Source organism: Eucyclogobius newberryi, unplaced genomic scaffold, assembly GCF_026437365.1.
Source record: "Eucyclogobius newberryi isolate DKJ021-1_F unplaced genomic scaffold, fEucNew1.0.hap1 SCAF_19, whole genome shotgun sequence".
Classification (NCBI taxonomy): Eukaryota; Metazoa; Chordata; class Actinopteri; order Gobiiformes; family Gobiidae; genus Eucyclogobius; species Eucyclogobius newberryi.
In genome coordinates this window covers 7,253,021-7,277,241 of record NW_027315823.1, presented here as the reverse complement: position 1 = coordinate 7,277,241, position 24,221 = coordinate 7,253,021, and the positions used below count along the sequence as shown (strand labels likewise).

The 24,221-nt window shown below is 42.0% G+C and overlaps 2 protein-coding genes across 3 annotated transcripts in view; one reads left to right on the top strand and one right to left on the bottom strand.

The window, feature by feature from the left end:
* znf740a (zinc finger protein 740a) overlaps positions 1 to 24,221 on the top strand; it is a 141,628-nt gene that overhangs the window by 60,804 nt on the left and 56,603 nt on the right. The window lies entirely within an intron of this gene.
* On the bottom strand, positions 1,282 to 17,727 carry ddx19b (DEAD-box helicase 19b). 2 transcript variants are annotated; one of them, XM_072451541.1, is made up of 12 exons: positions 17,532 to 17,727; positions 16,398 to 16,539; positions 16,256 to 16,312; positions 16,038 to 16,173; positions 15,194 to 15,286; positions 10,704 to 10,806; positions 9,648 to 9,762; positions 8,648 to 8,825; positions 6,126 to 6,363; positions 4,901 to 5,063; positions 4,421 to 4,612; positions 1,282 to 3,447 (listed from the first exon to the last, which is right to left on the bottom strand). In XM_072451541.1, the coding sequence occupies exons 1-12, from the start codon at positions 17,589 to 17,591 to the stop codon at positions 3,386 to 3,388; spliced, it is 1,539 nt and encodes a 512-aa protein (XP_072307642.1). In that variant the 5' UTR covers positions 17,592 to 17,727; the 3' UTR covers positions 1,282 to 3,385. The 2 variants fall into 2 exon arrangements, with proteins under 2 accessions (XP_072307642.1, XP_072307643.1); XM_072451542.1 differs by having other exon boundaries at positions 16,407 to 16,539.

Here is a 24,221-nt window from a genome sequence, read left to right as displayed (position 1 = left end):
CAGTCCACCTCCAAACACGTGTTCATTTACAACAGTCCACCTCCAAACACGTGTTCATTTACAACAGTCCACCTCCAAACACGTGTTCATTTACAACAGTCCACCTCTAAACACGTGTTCATTTACAACAGTCCACCTCTAAACACGTGCTCATTTACAACAGTCCACCTCCAAACACGTGTTCATTTACAACAGTCCACCTCTAAACGTGTTCATTTACAACAGTCCACCTCTAAACGTGTTCATTTACAACAGTCCACCTCTAAACACGTGTTCATTTACAACAGTCCACCTCTAAACACGTGTTCATTTACAACAGTCCACCTCTAAACACGTGTTCATTTACAACAGTCCACCTCTAAACACGTGTTCATTTACAACAGTCCACCTCTAAACACGTGTTCATTTACAACAGTCCACCTCCAAACACGTGTTCATTTACAACAGTCCACCTCCAAACACGTGTTCATTTACAACAGTCCACCTCCAAACACGTGTTCATTTACAACAGTCCACCTCCAAACACGTGTTCATTTACAAGTCCACCACCTCCAAATATTTTGCTCACATTTATTTGTATTTTGCTCTATTTTTTGGCCCTTTTGAGCACGTTTGACCGTTCAAATGACAGAATATTTAGTTTTTCTCTTTTCTCATAACTCAGTGATTATTTGGAGTGAGATATGGGCGTGAACTGCTGGATCCGCCCCCCAAACACTGATTGAAAAGAGTTTTTTTTCAGTGATTTTCGAACTGTTCAAAGTGCTAGAAACGCTTGAGGAACGTTCCACTTCTCACAAGCGTCTAATTCACACAGCTCCAGAATCATTTGGTTTCACACATCATTATATAAGAAGAATAAGCAAACATTTCAAGTTTTCCACAGAATATTAAGCCCAAATAGTTGTCAAAATGTTAATAATGAAAAATGAGTAAATAATGCACTTTAAGATTTTGAGTTTGAACAGAAAGGGATGAAAACTGCATTGAATCTGTTCAACACGAGCCAGAAAAACACTGTGAAATCTACTATTTGATGTTTGAGAACTAAACCTCCCTGCGTTTCCATGGCGCCCGATTCTGTGTAAAACATTAGATCAGTTCATCTGCTCCTAAATATGTTGAAAAAGACCAGTTTAACTTACAAAACTATCCAAATAAACGCTAAGCCCGTTCCTTTCACTCTGTTACTGATGCTTTACGTGTTGCCACAGTCGCCCTGGGGCAGACTGACAATAGTCTAATAACAGTTTTGATACAGAACGATGACAGCCTTGCATATTGAAAAATAGTACCTTTAATGACATTTTACAGTGTCCAAACCTTTCCCAAACTTTGGATGCAAATTTTAAAATTGTCCATGTTTAAAATGTTTGATGAGGATTTCCCGCTCTTCATTGATACGTTTTTGCATAGACCCTCCCACCACCTGATGACATCACAAGGCCTGGTCACACACGCTCGCGGGGAGATAAACTTTGACCCTTTACGCAGTCCGGGGACGAGGGCTGAAAACGGATAATAATTCACCTTTTGAAGATATGTCAAATTAACATCACAATTTATAATAATAATAAAACATCTGCAAAAAGTCAAATATATTTCATACATTAAAACTGCACTATGTAAACATGTTTTCTGTCGCTTTGCCTGGAACGTTCCGCAGTCTGGCATTAAACCTAATCTTCCTGGAGAGAGAAGCGGGTGACGTCACACTATGCCGAGGAACAGGTCTGATCTGTGGAGAGGCGATTCTAGGTGCTGTAAAAAATGCACGTTTTCAAAGCAACAAAAATGAATAAAAGGCCAGATTTAACGAGTTCAATGTCAAACAGTGGAACATTCCAGAACACGGACATCTTACACAGAGCAGCTTTAAAAGGACCAGGTCACCGGTCACCGTGGAGACGTCACAATTATTCCGTTAAACGATCATTATTATTCAGGTCTCAATATAATCGCAGAAGCTGAATTATATACTTTTATTACCTGGCTGTTATTGTCATACATATACTTGTATTTGTACTTATATACTTATACTCCAGAGCGACTTGTGTGATATCATTTGTTATTTCACACTTGCAACCGCATTTCATACTCCAGTGCAACTTATGTTTTTTTCTTCACTATAATGCATTTTTTGGCTGGTGCGACTTATACTCCGGAAAATACGGTACATATCTAACTTTATTTTGTCTTCCAGAAAGTTGAATTTGATAAAGCAGATCACAATCTGGAGGAAAAGTAGCATGTGAGGCGACAGGAATGAAAGAAAATTAAATTTGTCACTGTCGTTCCGTCACAATAATCGTGAATAATCGTGGAATTGTGACGTTCTTTCTCATCAATAATTGTAACTCTAAAATGTGATACTGCGACATACCATATTTTTTTGGAGATTTAAAGCACAAACTGATTCATTCTCTGTCGTTCCCTTTTATAAGACGGACAAAAAGGAAATCAGTAAGAAAAAGAGTGCACGCCTTAGTTTAAGAGATTAAGTCCCATCTTTAAATACATTTTACAGTCATTTCAAAACTGTGCAAGACTTAAAACCTCAACCGAGACATTACATTACAGGCAGATTACCATAATATATCTTAAATATTGTCACCGGGATTATTATAATACATGATTTTGTCAGTATCACCTCTTAAAACGCACAGATTACAGGAAAAAGGGCAGTGTGTGAAATGGTGTAGTGAAACAAAACAAAAATCTGCTTGTTCGCTACTTCCTTGTTCCAGTTTAAACGCACGCCCACATTTCAGCCCAAATCTTGAGTCCGATTGGTTTAACTTTGCCGTTCGTCTGTAGAAAAACTCAATCCAAAGCGGTAGAAAACGCAGCCGTCGAAACTCGCCAATTTGACAGTCGAATCATCTTTACTCGGCAAACAGTTTGTCATTAAAAGCAATACACGTTGAACCCGGACAGACGGCGATGGTGAAAGAAGTTTATAAAAATCCCCGTGTGGCCAGGCCCAGAGAGAAGCATACCCGACTTCACACGTCACTTTCTAGTGCAATCGTTTCATCGCGCCCAAAATACATTCATTTTTGCTCATTTTTATATTTAAAATCATGTGGCACGCTGTAATTTGTTGATCTCTATTGGCATTTTTGTATCGTTCCTGATTCCCAAATTTAGGAAAAGATCAAGCCAAAGTAGCACCACAAAACGGGGATTAAAAAACAACTAAAACTTTATTTAAATTGCACAAACGGTGAAATGGGGTATGTTTCGGAGACACAACATGAGTCCAAGTTTAAACGTGATGTTTTTCTCTCTCCAGGATCTAAAGTAAAAGCGTGACACGGTGGAGTCTGTGGAGAGCCGTGTGGGAGTGGGCACCGGCCCTTTAAGAGGGGGCCGAGCTGCCCCTTTAACCCGCGATCTTCTCGATCTCATCCAAGTCGTCCGTGTTCAGCCGCTCGATCTTCTTATCTGTGAAAACAGGACAGAATTAGCAACATTTGACCAAAGGAAAAACAAATTATTGTTGGTCGTTTTTGGGATTTTACAGACTCTGAAACACGTGTCAAAAGATCACTAAAGAAAGCTGTATTATTGAATTAAAACGGCAAAAATGGGAATAAATTTTAACTTTTTTTTATAGTTTAAGGCTGCATTTGTTGATGACTTTTTAAATATGTATAACCAAATAAAGATTGAAAAATGGTATTAGCTGTAGCATTAGCATTAGATGAAGTATTTGCTGAAGCTGTAGCATTAGATGTAGTATTAGCTGTAGTAATAGTTGTAACTAAGTTTAGCTGTAGCTGGCGCATTAGATGTAGTACAAGCTGTAGCATTAGCTGGAGTATTAGTTGTAGCTGTAACTTTAGTTGTAGCATTAGCTGTGGCAATAGTTGTAGCTGTAGCATCAGCTGTAGTTGTAGCATTAGCTGTAGCTGTAGCATTAGCTGTTATATTATCTGTAGCATTAGTTGTAGCTGTAATATTAGCTGTAGCATTAGTTGTAGCTGTAGTATTAGTTGTAGCTGTAGTATTAGTTGTAGTTGTAGCTGTAGCATTAGCTGTAGCTGTAGCATTAGTTGTAGCTGTAGCATTAGCTGTAATTTTAGCTGTAGCATTAGTTGTAGCTGTAGCATTAGCTGTAATTTTATCTGTAGCATTAGTTGTAGCTGTAATATTAGCTGTAGCATTAGTTGTAGCTGTAGTATTAGTTGTAGCTGTAGCATTAGCATTAGCTGTAGCATTAGTTGTAGCTGTAGCATTAGTTGTAGCTGTAGCATTAGTTGTAGCTGTAGCATTAGTTGTAGCTGTAGCATTAGCTGTAGCATTAGTTGTAGCTGTAGCATTAGCTGTAATTTTAGCTGTAGCATTAGTTGTAGCTGTAGCATTAGCATTAGCTGTAGCACGACGGCGAGGTGCTGTAAAACTGGGTTGGACTCACTAAAATGCTCCTGGATGCGGTTGAGGATGTTCATGCTCATCTTGCTGTCCACCATGTTGATGGCCAGGCCGCGCTTGCCGAAGCGTCCCGTGCGCCCGATCCGGTGCAGGTACGTCTCGTTGTCGGGGTTACCGTCCTTATCCACCGGCAGGTCAAAGTTGATCACCACGGACACCTGCTCCACGTCGATACCTGCGGAAGGAGAAGGGGCTCGGATCACACGCTCCCGCCTCAGATGCGTCAGATGCCCTCCCTGAAGAGTTTAACTGAGAGCTGGGTCAAATGCCTCTGGTAAAACTGCACATAACGGACTTTGTTACTAAAATAATTGACCGAGATTGAAAAAATATCCACATTTCTCGGAGTGTATGGTCGTTTCGTGACATTTCCACGTCTTTACATTTACGCGGTCGAGTGCTGGCGAGTTACATTTGACCGCGCCCCCCTCGTTTAAACGCGCCCGGGTTGGTTTCCGCTCACCTCTGGCGCAGACGTTGGTTGTGACGAGCACTTTCTCTTTTCCTTCTCTGAATCGGTCGATCACAGCGGCTCTCTGCTCCACCTGCATCTCTCCGCTCAGCAGCGCCACCTGGTGACCCTCCCTGGACAGCTCGCCCGCCAGCCAGCCGGCAGTTTTCCTCGTCTGGGGGGGGAGAGAAAGCGACTGTGAGAACGGCCTCTACGGTCACGTCAGGATGAGTAAATTAAAGGACATTCAGCGTTTTTTAGGAAATTGACGAAACATAAACAAGGTCAAATTTACTTCTTTGCGTTTTAAATGACGATTTTTAAAGTCTGTGTTGTTTATGTTCAAGAAATTAAGATCGAAAGTCATTTTTATTTGTTTTAATGGGACAAAGTAGAACTGTAAACAAACAAACAGAAACAGGCCAAATGTTTCTGAGCAAACGGATGAAAATAAAAAAAAAAAAAAAATACCGTATTTTCCGGACTAGAAGTCACAACTTTTTTCATAGTTTTGCCCGAGGTGCGAATTATACTCCAGAGTGACTTTTATATAATATTATTAGTTATTTTCACACCGACAACCACATTTCACATATTTATTATTTTCACATGCCAACCACAAGAGGGCGCTCTAGGCTCTAAGCGACGCAGAAGAAGAATCTGCACTTCCTCTACCTCTGGAGTTTGGGGAGTTGTTTAGAAGTGACACAGAACAGATTTAAAATAAGCTGTTATTATTTTAAATTGCATTTCAAGATTAAATGTCTGTTCTTGGTCTTGCATTTTATCAAATACATTTCCCCAAAAATGCAACTTTTATTCAGGTGCGACTTATACATGTTTTTTTCTTCTCTATTATGCATTTTTGGCTGGTGCGACTTATAATCCGGAAAATACGGCAGTACGATGTTAACTTCCAATAATGGTATAAGAGATATTTTTATGGCACTTTTGTCTGATACATAAACCACAAATAGCGCATTTAAAGACACATTTTAACAAATAATATCGTCATCGTGAAACTCCCAAACAAAAGATATTTATATTTGTCAATATCGCCAAGAATAATACACATTTTTTAAGAGCAAATAGGATGATTATTTTACCCAATTTAAATCAAAGTCACTGGTGAGAATACAGAGGAAGCTCACACAAAATTTTCCTGCTAATTATTAAGTTTTGCATCATCAATTCAAAAGAGGCAAAGGGGCGGGGCTTCTGCGTTCCCTGGACTCACGTGGCAGAAGATCATGGCCTGGGCGATGGTGATGGCGCCGTAGATGTTGCAGAGCGCCTCGAACTTCTCCTCCTTGCAGTTGCACAGGACGTAGTACTGCTTGATGGTGTCCAGCGTCTCCTCCTCGCGCTTCAGCTTGATGATGTTCGGCTCGGGGACGATCCGCTGCGCAAAGTTCCACACCGTCTCCTCGAACGTGGCCGAGAACAGCAGCATCTGGCAGTTCGTGGGCAGCATCCTGCGGCGAAAGGGGAGTCAGCGGAACCGTGGGCGTCTTTTCTGTGCGCCAGGGTCGACATTTGGCCAATTGAGGGTCAATTAAGTAAGTTCAATCACTCATAATAGACACAAGCGGAGGTACAAAAGCGTTTTTATTCTGCCATTTATGTAAACAGCAATATTTTTGTATATTTAGAAAAGAGTTAACAGGCAAAAGATTCAAGGTCAATATGTCAGGGGCCTAAAGTAGTAAAGAAGTACTGTATTTTCTGGACTATAAATCGTTTTCATAGTTTTGGCCGGGGTGCGATTTATACTCCAGAGTAAATAAATTGTCTGTTTGCTGTAACCCGACTCAACATTTTTCAAGTGGGTCGGTCGTTAGGTAAATTCTAATTTTTTTTAATTTGAAGGCAAAAAAAACGATCAAAATTCTGTCATTTTTTGACTCGGAGTCACCACCAGGGGTCAGGCTTCAACAGTCCAGGAGTCAGGCTTCAACAGTCCAGGAGTCAGGCTTCAACAGTCCAGGAGTCAGGCTTCAACAGTCCAGGAGTCAGGCTTCAACAGTCCAGGAGTCAGGCTTCAACAGTCCAGGAGTCAGGCTTCAACAGTCCAGGAGTCAGGCTTCAACAGTCCAGGGGTCAGGCTTCAACAGTCCAGGGCAGTCCAGGAGTCAGGCTTCAACAGTCCAGGGGTCAGGCTTCAACAGTCCAGGAGTCAGGCTTCAACAGTCCAGGAGTCAGGCTTCAACAGTCCAGGAGTCAGGCTTCAACAGTCCAGGAGTCAGGCTTCAACAGTCCAGGAGTCAGGCTTCAACAGTCCAGGGGTCAGGCTTCAACAGTCCAGGAGTCAGGCTTCAACAGTCCAGGGCAGTCCAGGAGTCAGGCTTCAACAGTCCAGGGCAGTCCAGGAGTCAGGCTTCAACAGTCCAGGAGTCAGGCTTCAACAGTCCAGGAGTCATGCTTCAACAGTCCAGGAGTCAGGCTTCAACAGTCCAGGAGTCAGGCTTCAACAGTCCAGGAGTCAGGCTTCAACAGTCCAGGAGTCAGGCTTCAACAGTCCAGGGGTCAGGCTTCAACAGTCCAGGAGTCAGGCTTCAACAGTCCAGGGGTCAGGCTTCAACAGTCCAGGGGTCAGGCTTCAACAGTCCAGGAGTCAGGCTTCAACAGTCCAGGGCAGTCCAGGGGTCAGGCTTCAACAGTCCAGGGGTCAGGCTTCAACAGTCAATGACGGAAAACGTCTCGATCAACCCGATCAGGAGACTAAATCTCCCGATTTTAAGATATTTCAATCGACCTTTTGTATGTCGTTATCCTTTATTTTGGTAGCGAAGGCGAGCGGGGGGAACATGCGGGGGTCACGGGCGCCGCCATCTTTGTTGTAATAACGCTGCTGGGCGTGTTTACCTCCCAGAATGCATTGCGTAAGTCAAATTTAAATCAAGCCACACCATGAGAGAGAGTGACGTGAACTTTAGCCAGGTGACTGGCGCCGGCGGAGGCAAACCAACTTATTAATGACAATATAGGTTCCCTTCTGCACGATCTGTTTTGCTACAGACGCACATGGAGGACTGAAAATGAAGACGTACCTGCGTTGTGCAATGTGTTATTTGTCTTTAGGGATGAAAGATAAGTTTCACCAGCGCTATAAAAATATTCGACACAGCGCTTTAGGAAAGACCGGTCGGTGAGTCGGTGAAATAGTTGAAAAATAAAAGAATTTGGCGTTTTCTTAACAAACTGCTGATACATTTTTTTCGGTCTGCTAGTTTTATACCGGGTCGGTCGGGTTACGGCAAACAGACATATAATTTTGCTCAGCCTTATATGCGATATTATTCGTTATTTTCACACTGACAACCACAAGAGGGCGCTCTAGGCTCTAAGCGACGCAGAAGAAGAATCTGCACTTCCTCTACCTCTGGAGTTTGTGGAGTTGTTTAGAAGTGACACAGAGGAAGAAGAATTCAATGGATTTAGTGATTTGGGGTAATACTGATGCTTTGGTAAACTTGTTAGCATGTTCTTTATGGTTATCTGAATAACTGGAAATACGGTAGATATTTACTGTAGCAACCTTAGATTACACTTGTTTGAATTGTCCACTTTTGACCCGCCTCAGATCTTTGCTCTCTTCTTGGTAAGGACTAACGTAGCCGGAGTATTTTTTACATATTGTGCATGTTTTGGGTTCAAAATCATCGTGCTTTTGTGACACGCCCACAGATTCTTAAGTATTTTATCGACACTGCCCGACGATACTCTCGCCACGCAAACGGCCAAAGCGGGCGCGGTTACCTCTGTATGCGGATGCTCTGGTCCTGGTGGCCCTGCGTCGCAATCATCACGTCGGCCTCATCCAGCACGAACACGCAGATCTTCTTCGGGTCGATGAACTTGAACTTGGCGCACCAGTCCAGCATGGTGCCCGGGGTCCCGATCACGATCTGCTCCTGGAGCTTCATCCCCCGCGGCACTGACGGGACAAACGGCGGCAAAGTGTCACAACGGTCGCCCGGCTCCGCCCGACTCGGTTTCCTCAGACTCTTTTTACACATGTATTCACGCAGCTTAACACAGAACGTTAAGGACATATTTTTGAGCTTTTTTTTTTAATCAGGTTATGAGAGTGTTTCTGTATACCACTCGTTATATTTAGCTTAATTCACACTTATTTGTCTTCGTTGCATCTTTCCCGAGCCTCACAAAAAAACCCAGTTTCAAATTCCCCAGTTTCGTGACTTCAAAGCGGTTTGTAAGTCTGTAAATCATCCACGCATTCGTTTGAGTTTTGTTTTTTTCCGTCAAATTGCGCCCACTACAACTGGGCATATTAAAAGCTAGCTTTCATTTCCCCGTAGTAATTCCCTCTGCTGCCAGTAGATGAAGCGCTAAACCAAAACGCCACGGATATTCATATACTTGTTTGGCTTTTCTGCTTCTTTCCCGAGCCTCACAAAAAAACCCTGTTTCAAATTCTCCAAGGTTCGTGACGTCAAAGCTCGAGCGCCGAGATCTTCAGAGCGATTTTTAAGTCTGTAAATCATTCACGGACTCGGAGCATTTTTTTGCGTCAAATTGCGGTCACTACAGCTTTCATTTCCCCCGTGGTAATTCCCTCTGCTGCCAGTAGATGGAGCGCTAAACCAACACGCCTCAGATATTTACAATGTGCGTTTTCAGCAGAGGTTCTAAAACACGAGGTGCAAAAGTAAAAAAGGTACGACATTTTACAAATATAACAGAATATGCGGATGTCACTGGACTGAGATGGTCTTGAAATATCTCCGGTGCTTACGCTTGTTTCCTCGGATGGCGTAAACCAGCTGCACCTCTGGGTAATGTTTGCCCATCTGCTCGATGACCTTCCCCGTCTGCAGCGCCAGCTCGTACGTGGGCGACACACACAAGCACTGCACAAAAACAAACGAGACGTGTAGTTTACAACGGGCATTAGTACTTTGTTTGGCGGGACAAAGCTTCAGACTTTTACGGCAGTTTGTACAGAAAAGCTGAAAATGACAAAAATCGAAATTTTGCAATAAGCAAATCGTGAAGACTGCAATTTTTGAAGAACCGTAATTCCCCCCAAAAGGACAACATCTGAAGGAAAACAACTGCGGATGTGTTAAATGTATTCTAAAGTAATTTATTAGTTTGTTTAAAACGTCAACTTTGAATAGAATCCTAAGATTAAAACCTAAATTGCAAATCTATTTATTTATTAAGTATAAAAACAAAGAACAAAAAACGCAAGACACAGAACATGACCAAAGAGTAGGAAATTAAAAAAGATATAAAAGGAAATTAAGGCAGAAATTGTCCAAAATAAATGTCCCACTTGTTCCGACATCTTTCAAATTTATCCATTTTCTTTTTTTAAACAATTTTAAACGCAGAAACATACACATTGAAATGAAATTGAATAAAAACGGTAAGACATCCAGCAAATAAGAAAATAAATACATAAATTGAAAAGAAAATCAAGGCACCCAAAGAAAAAAATAATTTGTCCATTTTCAAATTAAGTCTGAACATAATTTTTTCCATGCTACGAATGTCCTTAAATCACAAATCTAATCACAATCGCAATACTGAACAGGAAAAATCAGACATTTTTGGTGAAGTTTATCGTTTTACTTCCACATCTACAACCGCGACGTAAACGAGGACATAAACCCGCCCCATTTACACAGTTGTTATAAGATAAGATAATCCTTTATCGTCCCACAAGGGGAAATTTCATTGGTGCAAAGCAGGAAGATACAGAGGTAGATACAGAAGAACAGATCACTTTATGATTATGAGTAGAATAAAGACACAAACGCATCGTAAAAACACATGAAACACAAACCTGAGGCCATTTGTTGTTGGGGTCGACGTGGCTGAGCATGGCCAAGACAAAAGCCGCCGTTTTCCCCGTTCCCGACTGCGACTGAGCGATGAGATTCTGCGGACTGAACCAACAACACGGGAATGTCAAGTACTAGGCATGCAATACAGTTCATAAAAGTAACTATTTCATCTGGGAACCGCTAATTAACAGCAGAAATGCCAGACTCTATTGTAGGTTTGGACAATTTTCATCTGCTGCGGGCGGACAGAACGAGAGAATGCGGGAAGAAAAGAGGTGGAGGTCTGGCGGTGTATGTGAACACGAGTGAGGGAGCAGCTATGTAACAAGGATATTGAACTATTGGCTATTGGCATGAGGCCATATTGTCTGCCCCGGGAGTTCTCACATGTGATTTTGATCGCAGTCTATGTGGCCCCGTCTGCCAATGCTGAAAATGCTTGTGAAGCACTGCTCTCCTGCACTTGTAAGCTGCAAACACAGCATCCACAGGCTCTCTTCCTCATCTCTGGTGACTTTAACCACGCTTCTCCCTCTTCTGTTCTACCAACATACACCCAGTATGTTACCTGCCCCACCAGAGAGAATAGAACATTGGACTTGTTTTTTGCCAACACCAAGGAGGCTTATTCCTCTTCCCCCCTCCCTCCCCTGGGCAGCTCGGACCACAACCTTGTACATCTGAGGCCTGTGTATGAACCCATCGTGCGCAGGCAGCCTGTAGTGTCCCGTGAGGATGTGGTCTGCTGAGAGCGAGGAGGCTCTGAGGGACTGCTTCAGCACCACTGTCTGGACTGAGCTTTATGACCCACATGGGGAGGACATCAACACCATCACAGAGTGCATCACGGACTACATCAACTTCTGTTTTGAGAACATTGTTCCCTCCCGGACGGTGCGGTGTTTTCCAAACAACAAGCCATGGATTAACCGTGAACTGAAGGCTCTGCTGAAGGAGAAGAAGAGAGCCTTCAGGTCAGGGAACAAGGAGGAGCTGAGGACTGTGCAGAAGGAGCTGAGGAGGAAGATCAGGCAGGTGGAGGCCGGCTACAAGAGGAGGATGGAGGAGCAGCTGCAGCAAAAGAACATTCAGGGAGTGTGGAGGAGCCTGAAAACCATCTCGGGCTTCAAAATCCCCCCTGCCCAGACAGAGGGGGATCTACAGTGGGTGAATGATTTAAATAATCACTTCTTGAGGTTTGATCGGCCACCCGCCCCTCCCCCTGCACAGCTGCATGCTCCCTCTTCCACAGCTGGACAATGCCCTGCATCTGTTCCTCCTCGCTTATCTGCCCCGGACCATCAGCTCCCCACTTCGCCTGGACTCACCCATCCCCCCAGCACACGGTCCCCCTGCCAACCACTGACTGTCACAGCAGCACAGGTGAGGAGTGAGCTGAAGAGGATTAAAGTGAGGAAGGCAGCAGGACCTGATGGCATCAGCCCCAGGCTCCTTAAGTCCTGCGCAGATGAACTGTGTGGAGTTATGGAGCATGTCTTCAACATGAGCCTGAAGCTGAGGGTGGTACCACAGGTCTGGAAGACCTCCTGTCTGGTACCTGTGCCTAAGACACCGCGCCCCAAAGACCTCAACAGCTTCAGGCCAGTGGCTCTCACGTCCCACCTGATGAAGACACTGGAGCGGCTGGTCCTGGACCACCTCCGCTCCACCGTGAGCTCAGCCATGGACCCGCTGCAGTTTGCATATCGGTCTGGCATCGGAGTGGAGGACGCCGTCATCTCCCTGCTGCACCGCTCTCTCTCTCACCTGGAAAAGCCTGGCAGCTCTGTGAGGATTCTGTTCTTCGATCTTTCCAGCGCCTTCAACACCATCCAGCCGCTGCTCCTGAGGGACAAGCTGGAGACGGCTGGTGTGGAGTATGACCTGGCAGAGTGGATCCTGGACTACCTCACAGACCGACCCCAGTTTGTGAGAGCCCGGAACTGTGTGTCTGACACTCGGACCTGCAGTGTGGGGGCGCCCCAGGGCACTGTCCTCGCGCCCTTTCTCTTCACCCTTTACACTGCAGACTTCAGACATGACATGGACAGCTGTGTCCTGCAGAAGTTCTCTGACGACTCTGCCATCATCGGACTCATCACGGACGACGATGACGCGGAGTACAGAGGACTGGCGCAGGACTTTGTGGACTGGTGTCAGCGGAACCACCTCCTCATCAACGCGGGAAAGACCAAGGAGATGGTGGTGGATTTCCGCAGACGCCACCCCACTGCCCCCTCGCCAGTGAACATCCAGGGACGGGACATTGAGAGAGTGGACTCATACAAGTACCTGGGTGTTCATCTGAACCACAAACTGGACTGGACTCATAACACAGACGCACTGTACAGGAAGAGCCAGAGTCGGCGCTACCTCCTGAGGGGACTCAGGTCTTTTGGAGTGACAGGGCCACTCAGGAAGACCTTCTACGACTCTGTGGTGGCATCAGCCCTCCTGTACGGTGTGGCCTGCTGGAGCAGCAGCATCACAGAGAGGGAGAGGAAGAGGCTGGACAGAGTCATCAAGAAGTCCAGCTCCGTCCTGGACTGTGCTCTGGACTCGGTGCAGGAGGTGGGGGACAGGAGGGTCCTGGCTAGATTCACATCTATGCTGGACCATGAGTGTCACCCCCTGCAGGAAACTCTCTCTGCTCTGGAGAACAGCTTCAGTGAGAGACTGATCCACCCTCGCCGTGTGAAGGAAAGGTTCCGTAGGTCTTTCCTTCCTGCTGCTGTCAGACTTTATAACAAAAACTGTTAGTACTGAACACTCGCAATACTGACCTAACCTAATACTGATGTGCAATTCTGTCATATGTGCAATTGCTGTTGGAATTCATGTGCAATTCATGTGCAATTACTGTGAAATTCATGTGCTATCTATGTGCTGTCGTGACACAAATTCATGTGCAATTACTGTCGTGATCACATGCAATGGTATTTATGTATTTATTTATTTATTTATCTATGGGAGTTTTTTTATTTATTTATAGGAGATCTTCGACTGAAAGTGTTTTTCAGACTTCCTATAAGTGATCTGTTCTTCTGTATCTACCTCTGTATCTACCTGCGTTGCACCAATGAAATTTCCCCATGTGGGACAATAAAGGAATATCTTATCTTATCTTAATTATCCTCATCTGTAGTTTAAACGTCGACTAAAATGGTCTGAATACCGTATTTTCCGGACTATAAATTGCACCTTTTTTCGTAGTTTTGGCCGGGCTGCCACTTTGACTCCGGAGCGACTTATATGTTATATTATTCGTTATTTTCACACTGGCAACCACAAGAGGACGCTCTAGGCTCTAAGCGACGCAGAGGAAGAATCTGCACTTCCTCTACCTCTGGAGTTTGTGGAGTTGTTTAGAAGTGACACAGAGGAAGAAGAATTCAATGGATTTAGTGATTTGGGGTAATACTGATGCTTTGGTAAACTTGTTAACATGTTCTTTATGCTATAGTTATCTGAATAACTGTTAATATGTTACGTTAACATACCAGACACTTACCACAGTTCGTTGTCTGTGCGCCATGTAGCTGAAGGTGTTAGCGTTAGCATACGTACACCTATTCACCATGTTCTCTAATCTGTTATTATTTTAAACTGCATTTCAAGATGAAATGTCCAATGCTCTCCCCAGAATTGTTTTAAGGGGTGATAAATATGCCTCATACGGGGTTGCATTTTCCTCCAAGGTTTAACGTACTTTCATTATTGCCAAAGGTACATGCACCATAAACATACTATTATATGGTGTATAGGCCTATTCAACATCAATAAATTTGAATATTGGCTATGGAAATGGATAAATGATAAACATAAAAGACATAGTGATTTAAATTATTGATATATACCAGTATCATAATCACTCAATTTTATTAACATTTTTTGTATGTAATGAAAATTTGTACAGTTTTGAAATCATTTAGACACAAACTCTTCTTGGCCTTTTCATCCATTGGACACAGGCAGCCTCATAGTTAGGATCGTAGAAGATCAGAGTCAGATATATGTATGCACTAGATCATACAGTCCTAACTCATGTTGCGGGGTTTGTTTTGGGCCTTTTCCGGGTAGTGCGTAGCACGTCACTAGAGCGTAATCTATGATTGCTGAGCCGAAAAAAACTTCCAACCTGTCTGCGCGCGGGGTTCGCAGCAGGCAACGCTCGCCGCGCGGGGTCTGCGGCAGGCAACGCTTGCGGCACTCTCGCCGCGGGTTTTAGGGATGGCTTATTTCCCCCTATATCAAAACGGATGGCAGGCCATTTTGATTTATCATGTTAGGGATGGCGGGGGTGCATTAATGGCTGGTGAGACGTGTACTCCAGAAAATACGGTACTCATGTTTCAGATAAATGTTAATAAAGAAAAAGAAGTCTCTTAGCGAATGCATACAAATGTTTAACTAACATTATAGACCTAGTTGTTAGATTTGATTGGTCGGTCAAATGTAGGCGTGTCCTGTTGTAAGAGAAGCGACTCACGGTTCAGCGAGCATCATGGGTAACGCGGTCTCTTGGATTTTAGAGGGTCTGTTGAAGCCCATCCCGTACACTCCTTGCAGCAGCTGCGGTTTACTGCGAATGGGCGAGAAATGTGTGAGAAACAAACGATTACTCAATAATTACTCACTCGACCCGGTGATTGTGTACATTTTGTTCTACATGATGAGAGCTGATGTGTAGAAGGGTGAAAAAGTGACTTCTAATATAGTACAAACCTGTATATAGCTTAGATCTGTACAAACATGCAATTAGTTTAGATCTGTAAAAACGTGCTCTGAAAACCATGTCTTTTACTAGTTTGTCAGGTGTTTTTTTCTTCTTCTATTTGCACCTTAAATGTGAACTTTTAACAGAATTTAACCACATATCTAATCACAATTCATGACAGAAAAAAATCACAATTTGATATTTTTCCCAAATCAAGCAGCCCTAATGGAGATGTTACTGCTTTGCCTGAAAAGTTACATGTTGCACCTCTAACGTAAAGGATTTTATTTAAATACAAGTGCAATAACTGGCAACTAAAATGTACTGTTTACGTTTATCTGTTCAGGGACTAAGTGAGAAAATCCTTTTGTCAAACGCTGGAATATTTACAGAAACGTCTCATATGTAGGAATAAACGTGACATATGATATGACGTGTAATGACATACAATATGACGTGTAATAACATACGATGAGATGTGTAATGACATACGATATGACATGTAATGACATACGATATGACGTGTAATGACATACGATATGACGTGTAATGACATACGATATGACGTGTAAATGACATGTGATAATAATAAACATCAAACGTGTTCTTCACTTACAGTCGAAGCTCCTCAAAAGACTTGACTGAATACAACGGTGAATTTGGATCTTTTTGAAGAACTTCTACTTGATTCGTGTTATTGACCAAACTGCTCCTGATTAGCTTGTTCAGGTAAGACTGTGATGCTTTGTCGTCTAGAAACATAACAGAAACAATAGGTCAGTCGCACCAGTTCATCTAGAACACACAACACAAAACCGGTTCCAGGTCGCTCACCTTTGTCGTCCTCCTCCGTCTTGTTATTGGGTTCTCCCTCTGCTTTCGAAGCCGCGCCTACATTTCAGATAAACACATTTAAAAAAGTCAGAATTCAAGTTGCAAACACAAATTTGAAATGAAATAAGTCAGACAAACGTACCATTCGCACCATTCTCTTCTGGTTTATCCTTCTCCTCCTTCTCTTTCTCCTTCACCGTCTCCTTCACCGTCTCCTTCACCGTCTCCTTCACCGTCTCCTTCACCGTCTCCTTCTCTTTATCCTTGAGCTGGAGACTGTTGAGCTAGACAAATACGAAACATGATTTTAGGGACGAGATACAATTCAAACAAGACGTGATTTTGACATAAATAATAATAAATACGTTGTGCGGTTCAGTTTGCATTTGCTGCGATTGTGGCATTACTTTTTGTCTGGGGCAAATGTAAACATGAGGTTTTGGTAAACAAACACTTGATAGTAGCATTTTATAATGTCTAGTTAAATTGACACAGCATTTCACATTGTTGTGTATTTTTTTGTATTTATTTTTTATCAAACGATGACAGGATTGTGTCAAATCGTAATTTTAATAAATATGTCTACAGCCAATCCTCTGTCAATAAAAGTATGTGATTTAGAACCGATTTGGAAGAATATATTGGAATTTGTGTTAAAATTGTGCTGTAGTGACAAGCTTATTTACAAAGTTTGTCTTGGTTAAATAAGTTATTTATTTTCTAGCCCTAAATTTGACTACCGTTGTATAGTTTTGTCTTTACTTTGAGTTGTATTCTTGATGCACTTTTTAATTTCGTTGTAAATAACGCAGTAAAGCTTGGTCTGTTCTATTAAGTGCGACAACACCCAAGTTTGGTACCAAAAAGTACCAGATAGTTTGTCATCATCCAGCAGAACAAGTTTGTATCCAATGTTTTATATGTCATTTGTTAAGTCAAACAAATTAAAGTGCCTTACATGAAAGTTTCCAGTCTTTTAAGAAGCTCAAAACTAAAGAAAACTTCGGGGTTATGTTTGTTAGCATCATGGGGCTACGAGCTAATGCTAGTCACTCCCTGAACACGCAGCTGGCATTCGCTTTCACCAGCCACAATGAGATTAAAACCTAAACAACAACTACAAGACACATTTTAACAAATTAATATGAGCAAACTTGTCCAGTGACACTTCAGCACGGAGCATGACACACGAGCAACAACACATCACAGCGACATGCGGGGAAACGCGAGTGTTGATTAAAAACAGAGCCATGCTAGCTCCGTGTTAGCTCGTTACCGATTCGGTGGCTTCGTATTCCTGCCTGTCCACGGCATGCGCCCAGGAGTCGGTGGCCATGGTGAGACGGAGCTTTACACTGCGGAACTTTCACTGAGATGATGAGTAACAGACCGGACCAGCAGCGTAAAGGAACCGGGCGTAGAGAGACAGCAGCGGCAGCAACTAGTGTCCACAATGGCGTGTGCCGAAACCGAATGTGTCACGTGTGCAGCGCCTTCAGCGGCCCGGGCGGAACGCAAAGTCTCAACAATGGTTCCGAGGTGCAAAAGATTTCTGAGTTCTGCGTTAACGTGAGTAAATACAGAGCTAAAGTATCCACAGCCCAATCCTGCGCTGTCACTGTGGTTACTTCTAGTCACTGTGGATCACTTTTACCACTGGGGGTCCATTCATTATTCTTTTCAACTGTTGTTGTTGTTGTTGTTGTTGTTTTATGGCGGTTGGCATCCAAGTGTTGCATTACCGCCAGACTTTATTCCTCAGACTTTGTCAACTGTGCCGAGTCGCTTATGTCTTCACAGAAGCTGTCGTCACGCTATGTGACGTCATAAAGCATATGCGGATAAGAATGCTTTATGTCGTCACATAAACTGTCAGTATCAGACCGTGAACACAAAGACAAAACGCTTGGATTGGACAACCGCCATAAAACAACAACAACAAGGATAAAGTCTGAAGGATAAAGTCTGAATGATAAATAGAAAGTAATCTAACACTTGCATACCAACTGCCATAAAACACCAAAGAAGAACACAACAAAGGTTCCTGGCTGCAAAAGGACTTTTTAAAAATAAATAAATAATGCAAACATGAATTAATACATATCAAGAAATATTAAAACAATTATTTCTTATTGTCAAAAGCTCCAAGATTGATCACGGATGCAGATAACTAACAGTATAAATTTATTTATGTATTAATTAATGTATGTATTATGTATTATTCACATGGGACAATATTTTTAAATAATATCTGGCAATGATTGAATGATGTCATTAAAGGAACTGGGATGAAACTGAGAAATTAAAATGCATTTATTTTTGTCCAGATCATTTGAAAGTTGTTTGTATCAACAAAGTATTACAATATAAGTAATAAGCCCACAACATAATATTATTTTATTTATTTATTTAGTTTGAGTTAGTTCATAAGATGTTGTTATTAAATCCCTGAATAGACTAATGGACGATAATAGCCTAGGTTTAATTTCTTATTTATATGTGAACCTTTGTTGTTCGCATTCCACCCAAACTATTTTCCAAATATATTATTCAATATTCCTACAGTGTAAACACAGTAGAAAATAATTATTGAGTAAAACTTGTTTTTAATAGACTGATCAGACTATGCATAATGCATATGTATAATACATACATATAGCATAAAACACATACTTATAAGACGTACTACTACAGTAGGTGGCAGTAAATGCACCTTTTCAGTCGGCTGCAACCGCCATTAAAAGCAACACAACAACAACAACAACACCTTCAAATGCTACTGTCTGGACGTAGCGTTTGAAGATAAAGTAAATAAAAAAACAAAAGCTTAAATAAGGCACATGATATGGTATTTTTAAAAGGATAAACCTCAAAAACGAAACACAAATGTTCAAATCATTTTGTCACTTGTAGATTTACTCACAGTGGGAAAAGGAACTAAAACTTTTTCTCAAGTAAATGTGACTGAGTACAAGTAACAATATGCAGATCTCACAGTACGATATTATCACGATATTCAATTCACTGTAGGATATTTATTGCAATATTGTATTATATTGTATTGTATGTAATATTGAAGCAAAGGATCATGGTCTATGTAGTTTATTGTGGTTTTTCAGCTGCAACAAAACAAAGACATTTTTAATTCGATGTTTTGTGACTTTTGACTATATAACGGCACAATATTTTTGCTATGTTTACATCCCTAAATAATACTACCCCTTATATTAACCTACATAATAGCTGTGGACTATTTTAAGATATTTATACAATTATTTTCAACTCACCTCACGAGCCTTATGTAGTTTTATATAGAAACTGAATTAGTACCTGAGTAAAGAAACCTCAGCACATCACCCAGATGTGTATTAGCAGTGCCGTGGTTGACCTGTAGATGACGCTGTTTCCTTCCTCTCTCGGCTCGTGCCCGGGCCTCGAGCGCTCTCCTCCGGGTCAGAGCCAGCTCGGGTTACGTTCTCTCCAAATGTCAGAAATATAATACATGTTTAGGATATTATGCAAGTCAAAGTTTAGTCCTTCATGGTCTATTTTAGTAAGATTTTTTTTTACCTTCCTATGGCACGTGCAAGATGTATATTTGTATGTATATTTGTTGGATATTTCGTTATTTTTAGTCAATATTTTAATCGTTGCATAACTCAGCTCTCTGTTATGTTTAGTTCAGACACTTCACCATCACAAAACGTATATTTTTACATCTACTCAAGTCATTTGAATAGTATCTTCTCCTCTCAAACCACATTCCTGTGACTGTTTTAGTTAGTTCTTGACATAAGTAATAAGAAATTAGTCATTTATCTCTCCCGAACAGATTTTAACTTGTAAGACCACAGGGTTTAATAAAGAAAGCAGCATTATTTTGTGTTGAAAATGTCAGTCTACTGTCTACGGTCTTTAACCTAAAATAGACTTGTTTTTAATTACGCTGAGAATTGAGTGCATCGAAATCAAGTTTGAAATGTTAGTTTTGTGCCAACTTTACAAGATATTTCAATAAAAAAAAGTGAAATTGTACATTTGATCAAAGTCGCCTAGGGGCAAACTGAGAAAATTGTTGTCCGATCACAAACGATATTTTAATACTACAAATGATACTTTAATACTACAAATGATACTTTAATACTATAAATGATACTTTAATACGCAGGTAAAGGTACTTTCAGATCCCTCAGATTTGATTTAGTTTTTGTAGTTTTTTATTTTTCTGTCCTTCAAGATATATAAATCAGATGTTACGGCCAGACAGTTACTCTACTAAACCTTACTCGAGTCGTTTATTGGACCACTACTTTGTACTTCTACTTGTACTTAATATAATTCTACTCGAGCGTGAGAACCCTGTGGAGTGAACGCGTCGAAATGTGCCCAAAGCCTGAAGCTGTGAGTGTTTGTGTTTCGCCCAATCAGGCACTCCGGAGGCGGTATCCATGGAAACAGGAGTAAAATACAGTCCCGGGTCTCGGAGGATTTGGGACAGATGCGGGACCAGAGAGGGAGAGGGAGAGAGAGAGAGAGTGAGGGAGGGAGAGAGAGAGTGAGGGAGGGAGAGAGAGAGAGGGAGGGAGGGAGGGGGCGAGGGAGAGCAAGAGAGAGAGAGGGACGGAGAGAGAGGGAGGAAGATTGACAGAGAGAGCGAGAAAGGCAGGGAGAGGAAGATTGATAGAGAGATAGAGAGATTGATAGAGAGAGAGAGAGCAAGAGAGGGTGAGCAAGAGAGAGTGAGAGCAAGAGAGAGAGAGAGGGACGGAGAGAGAGAGGGAGATTGATAGAGAGATAGAGCAAGAGAGAGAGAGGAGAGAAAGGCAGGGAGAGGAAGATTGATAGAGAGATAGAGAGAGAGATTGACAGAGAGAGAGAGAGAGAGAGAGAGAAGGGGGAGAGAGAGAGAGTGAGAAAGGCAGGGAGAGGAAGAGAAAGCGAGAAAACAGAAATAACAGAGAGGCACAGACAGAGAGAGAGAGAGAAAGATTGATAGAGAGAAAGAGAGTAATAGAGTTTTAGATTGATTGATTGATTGAGAGGGAGTGGTAAAGATAGAGTGATAGAGAGACATTAAAACTGAATGAAAATGGAACTTGCTCAGCGTAACCCAGGAAACCGAGCTCACAGCCAAAGATACAAACACAGGTATGTTACACAGCACTTCCTGAGATTCGTCCTGGTTATTCTAGTCTTTCGTCCTGAAAGTGCCCGATCAAAAACACAAAGAAATCAGTTCTGTCGCTCTCCTCTTTTATCGAACATTTCATCACGATTATTTATGTTTTAATATTGTGATTTTAATGCTTCTTTTACTTTGCGTGAGGATTGTGCTCTGAAAGGTCAAACACGACGGTCAGAGCTTTTGGACATATCCTCTCCCAAAGCGAACATTGTGATTATCGGTTTTGAATGCTTACGTTAAACCGTACCAGGTCAGGGCATCAGAGTACGGGTACGGGCCGGCTGCCATGGAGACGTAAACATGGAGGAGTCAGTGCGACGGCCATCTTGGAAGGGGATCCTTGTCCGAAGCAGAACGTGGAGATGGAGGCCAGAACATCTTGCCTCAGTTTGAACCTGATTTTCACAAAATATATCTTCTGTGTTGTATGCTCTATACCAGTGGTCCCCAAACTACGGCCCGCGGGCCACATCCGGCCCGTTGGGCCTTTCAATCCGGCCCGCCAAGCTTGTCCAAGTTATATTGAAAATTTAAAATATTTATTTATTTATTTATTGCCGTAGGCTTTATTAGACAGTAGATGGAATAGGAAAGAAAGGGGAATGATGAGAGAGAAAAGAGGACATGCAGCAAATGTCGGAGTCGGGATTCAAACTCACGATACTGTGGCTGGCGGTTCATTTTACCTTTCTCTTGTAATGCCCACATTTCCCCAAGATATGGCACTGTTCCCTCTAAGCTGCGCGCCTGTGCACTGCTCGCACATAGTGCACTGCTACTTGCACAAAGTGCACTGCTCGCACATAGTGCACTACTTGCACAAAGTGCACTGCTCGCACAAAGTGCACTGCTCGCACATAGTGCACTACTTGCACAAAGTGCACTGCTCGCACAAAGTGCACTGCTCGCACATAGTGCACTACTTGCACAAAGTGCACTGCTCTCACATAGTGCACTACTTGCACATAGAGCACTGCTCGCACATAGTGCACTGCTCGCACTTAGTGCACTGCTCGCACTTAGAGCACTGCTCGTGCACTGCTCGCACTTAGTGCACTGCTCGCACTTAGTGCACTGCTCGCACTTAGAGCACTGCTCGTGCACTGCTCGCACTTAGTGCACTGCTCGCACTTAGTGCACTGCTCGCACTTAGTGCACTGCTCGCACTTAGAGCACTGCTCGTGCACTGCTTGCACTTAGTGCACTGCTCGTTAATGCACTGCTCGCACTTAATGTAGTGCGCGCACAAGAAAATCTATGGCGCGCAGAAAATAAAATTCACCACAAACGGCCACCGGGGCCAATCAAGCAGGAAGCGCAAGTGTTTGACACTGAAGAAGACTCTTGTGGACAGTAGAAGACTCTTGTGGAGAGTAGAAGACAGTAGATAATTCATCATTATTTAATGAATTTCGAAAACAATTAGTACATTGAGCCTTGCATTTGTTGCTTTGTTACAAGTTACAGGTCAAATCTTGCGTGTAATTTATAGTAATTCATTAGTTCACACAAACACACCATATTTTCCTGGCCCGGCCCCTGGGCCAAATTTTAGAACCCAATGTGGCCCTCGAGTCTAAAAGTTTGGGGACCACTGCTCTATACTGTATGCTGTGAGTTGTATGTTGTATGTTGTATGCTTTATGCTGTGTGCTGTGTGTTGTATGTTGTATGTTGTATGTTGTATGCTGTGAGTTGTATGTTGTATGTTGTATGTTGTATGCTTTATGCTGTGTGCTGTATGTTGTATGTTGTATGCTGTGAGTTGTATGTTGTATGTTGTATGTTGTATGCTTTATGCTGTGTGCTGTATGTTGTGTGTTGTGTGTTGTGTGTTGTATGTTGTATGTTGTATGCTGTATGTTGTATGTTGTATGTTGTGTGTTGTGTGTTGTGTGTTGTGTGTTGTGTGTTGTATGTTGTATGTTGTATGCTGTACAGACGTGTGCAGTTTGCAGATAGCGCGCTGATATGGGAAAGAATCAATCTAGAAGTGATGTGTCCATCCCGGAGACACTTGTCATAATGGCAATGTCAAATAAATATGGGAAAGAGTGTCTGGAATGCTATGTATGTGGTCTGTAATTTCTCTATAATGCATTATATATTTCTCTTTAATGCATTTTTCCTGTTGTGAAGCACTTTGAATTACCTTGTGTATGAAATGTGCTCTACAAATAAGATAAGATAAGATAATCCTTTATTGTCCACACATGGGGAATGATAGATAGATACAGAGGAAAAGAACAGATAACTTATGGGAAGTTTGAAAAATATTCTCAATAGAAGATCTCTTATAAACAAAAACTCCTATAGACAAAATCTCCCATTTCCCAACAAGGGATGGAAGGGAAAAATAATAAAGATAAAAATAAATAAATAAATAAACGTTCCTTGCCTTATTGGCGAAAGCTGTTGTTCCGTTCGGTTTTGTGTTTTGTATATTTCTGGCATTTTACCCGTTCCATTGTCCTCATTCAAATAAACCAACAAATAAATAAATCCAAATAAATACTGAAATATTTAAGTTTGGAATGTTCCACGGTGCTATTAAACTTGTGTCAGCTCATATTTATGGAACTCAACACTACTACTACTACTACTACTACTACTACTACTACTACTACTACTACTAATAATAATAATAATAATAATAATAATAATAATAATAGTAATAAGACTTTTAGAAAATGTCAAATATTAAAGGTTAATAAAATGTTTTAATGTTTTTTTTTACCATCCCTTACTTAAAGGTGTATAAGGAAATGTTTCATAGTGCGC

Excerpts from the sequence above, each read along its gene's own strand:
- ddx19b (XM_072451541.1), bottom strand. The coding sequence starts at position 17,591 with ATGGCCACCGACTCCTGGGCGCATGCCGTGGACAGGCAGGAATACGAA. Across the intron at positions 16,174-16,255 it reads GACGGAGGAGGACGACAAAG|ACGACAAAGCATCACAGTCT; the intron begins GTGAGCGACCTG and ends TTATGTTTCTAG. Across the intron at positions 5,064-6,125 it reads AGGCCATGATCTTCTGCCAC|ACGAGGAAAACTGCCGGCTG; the intron begins GTGAGTCCAGGG and ends CTCCCCCCCCAG.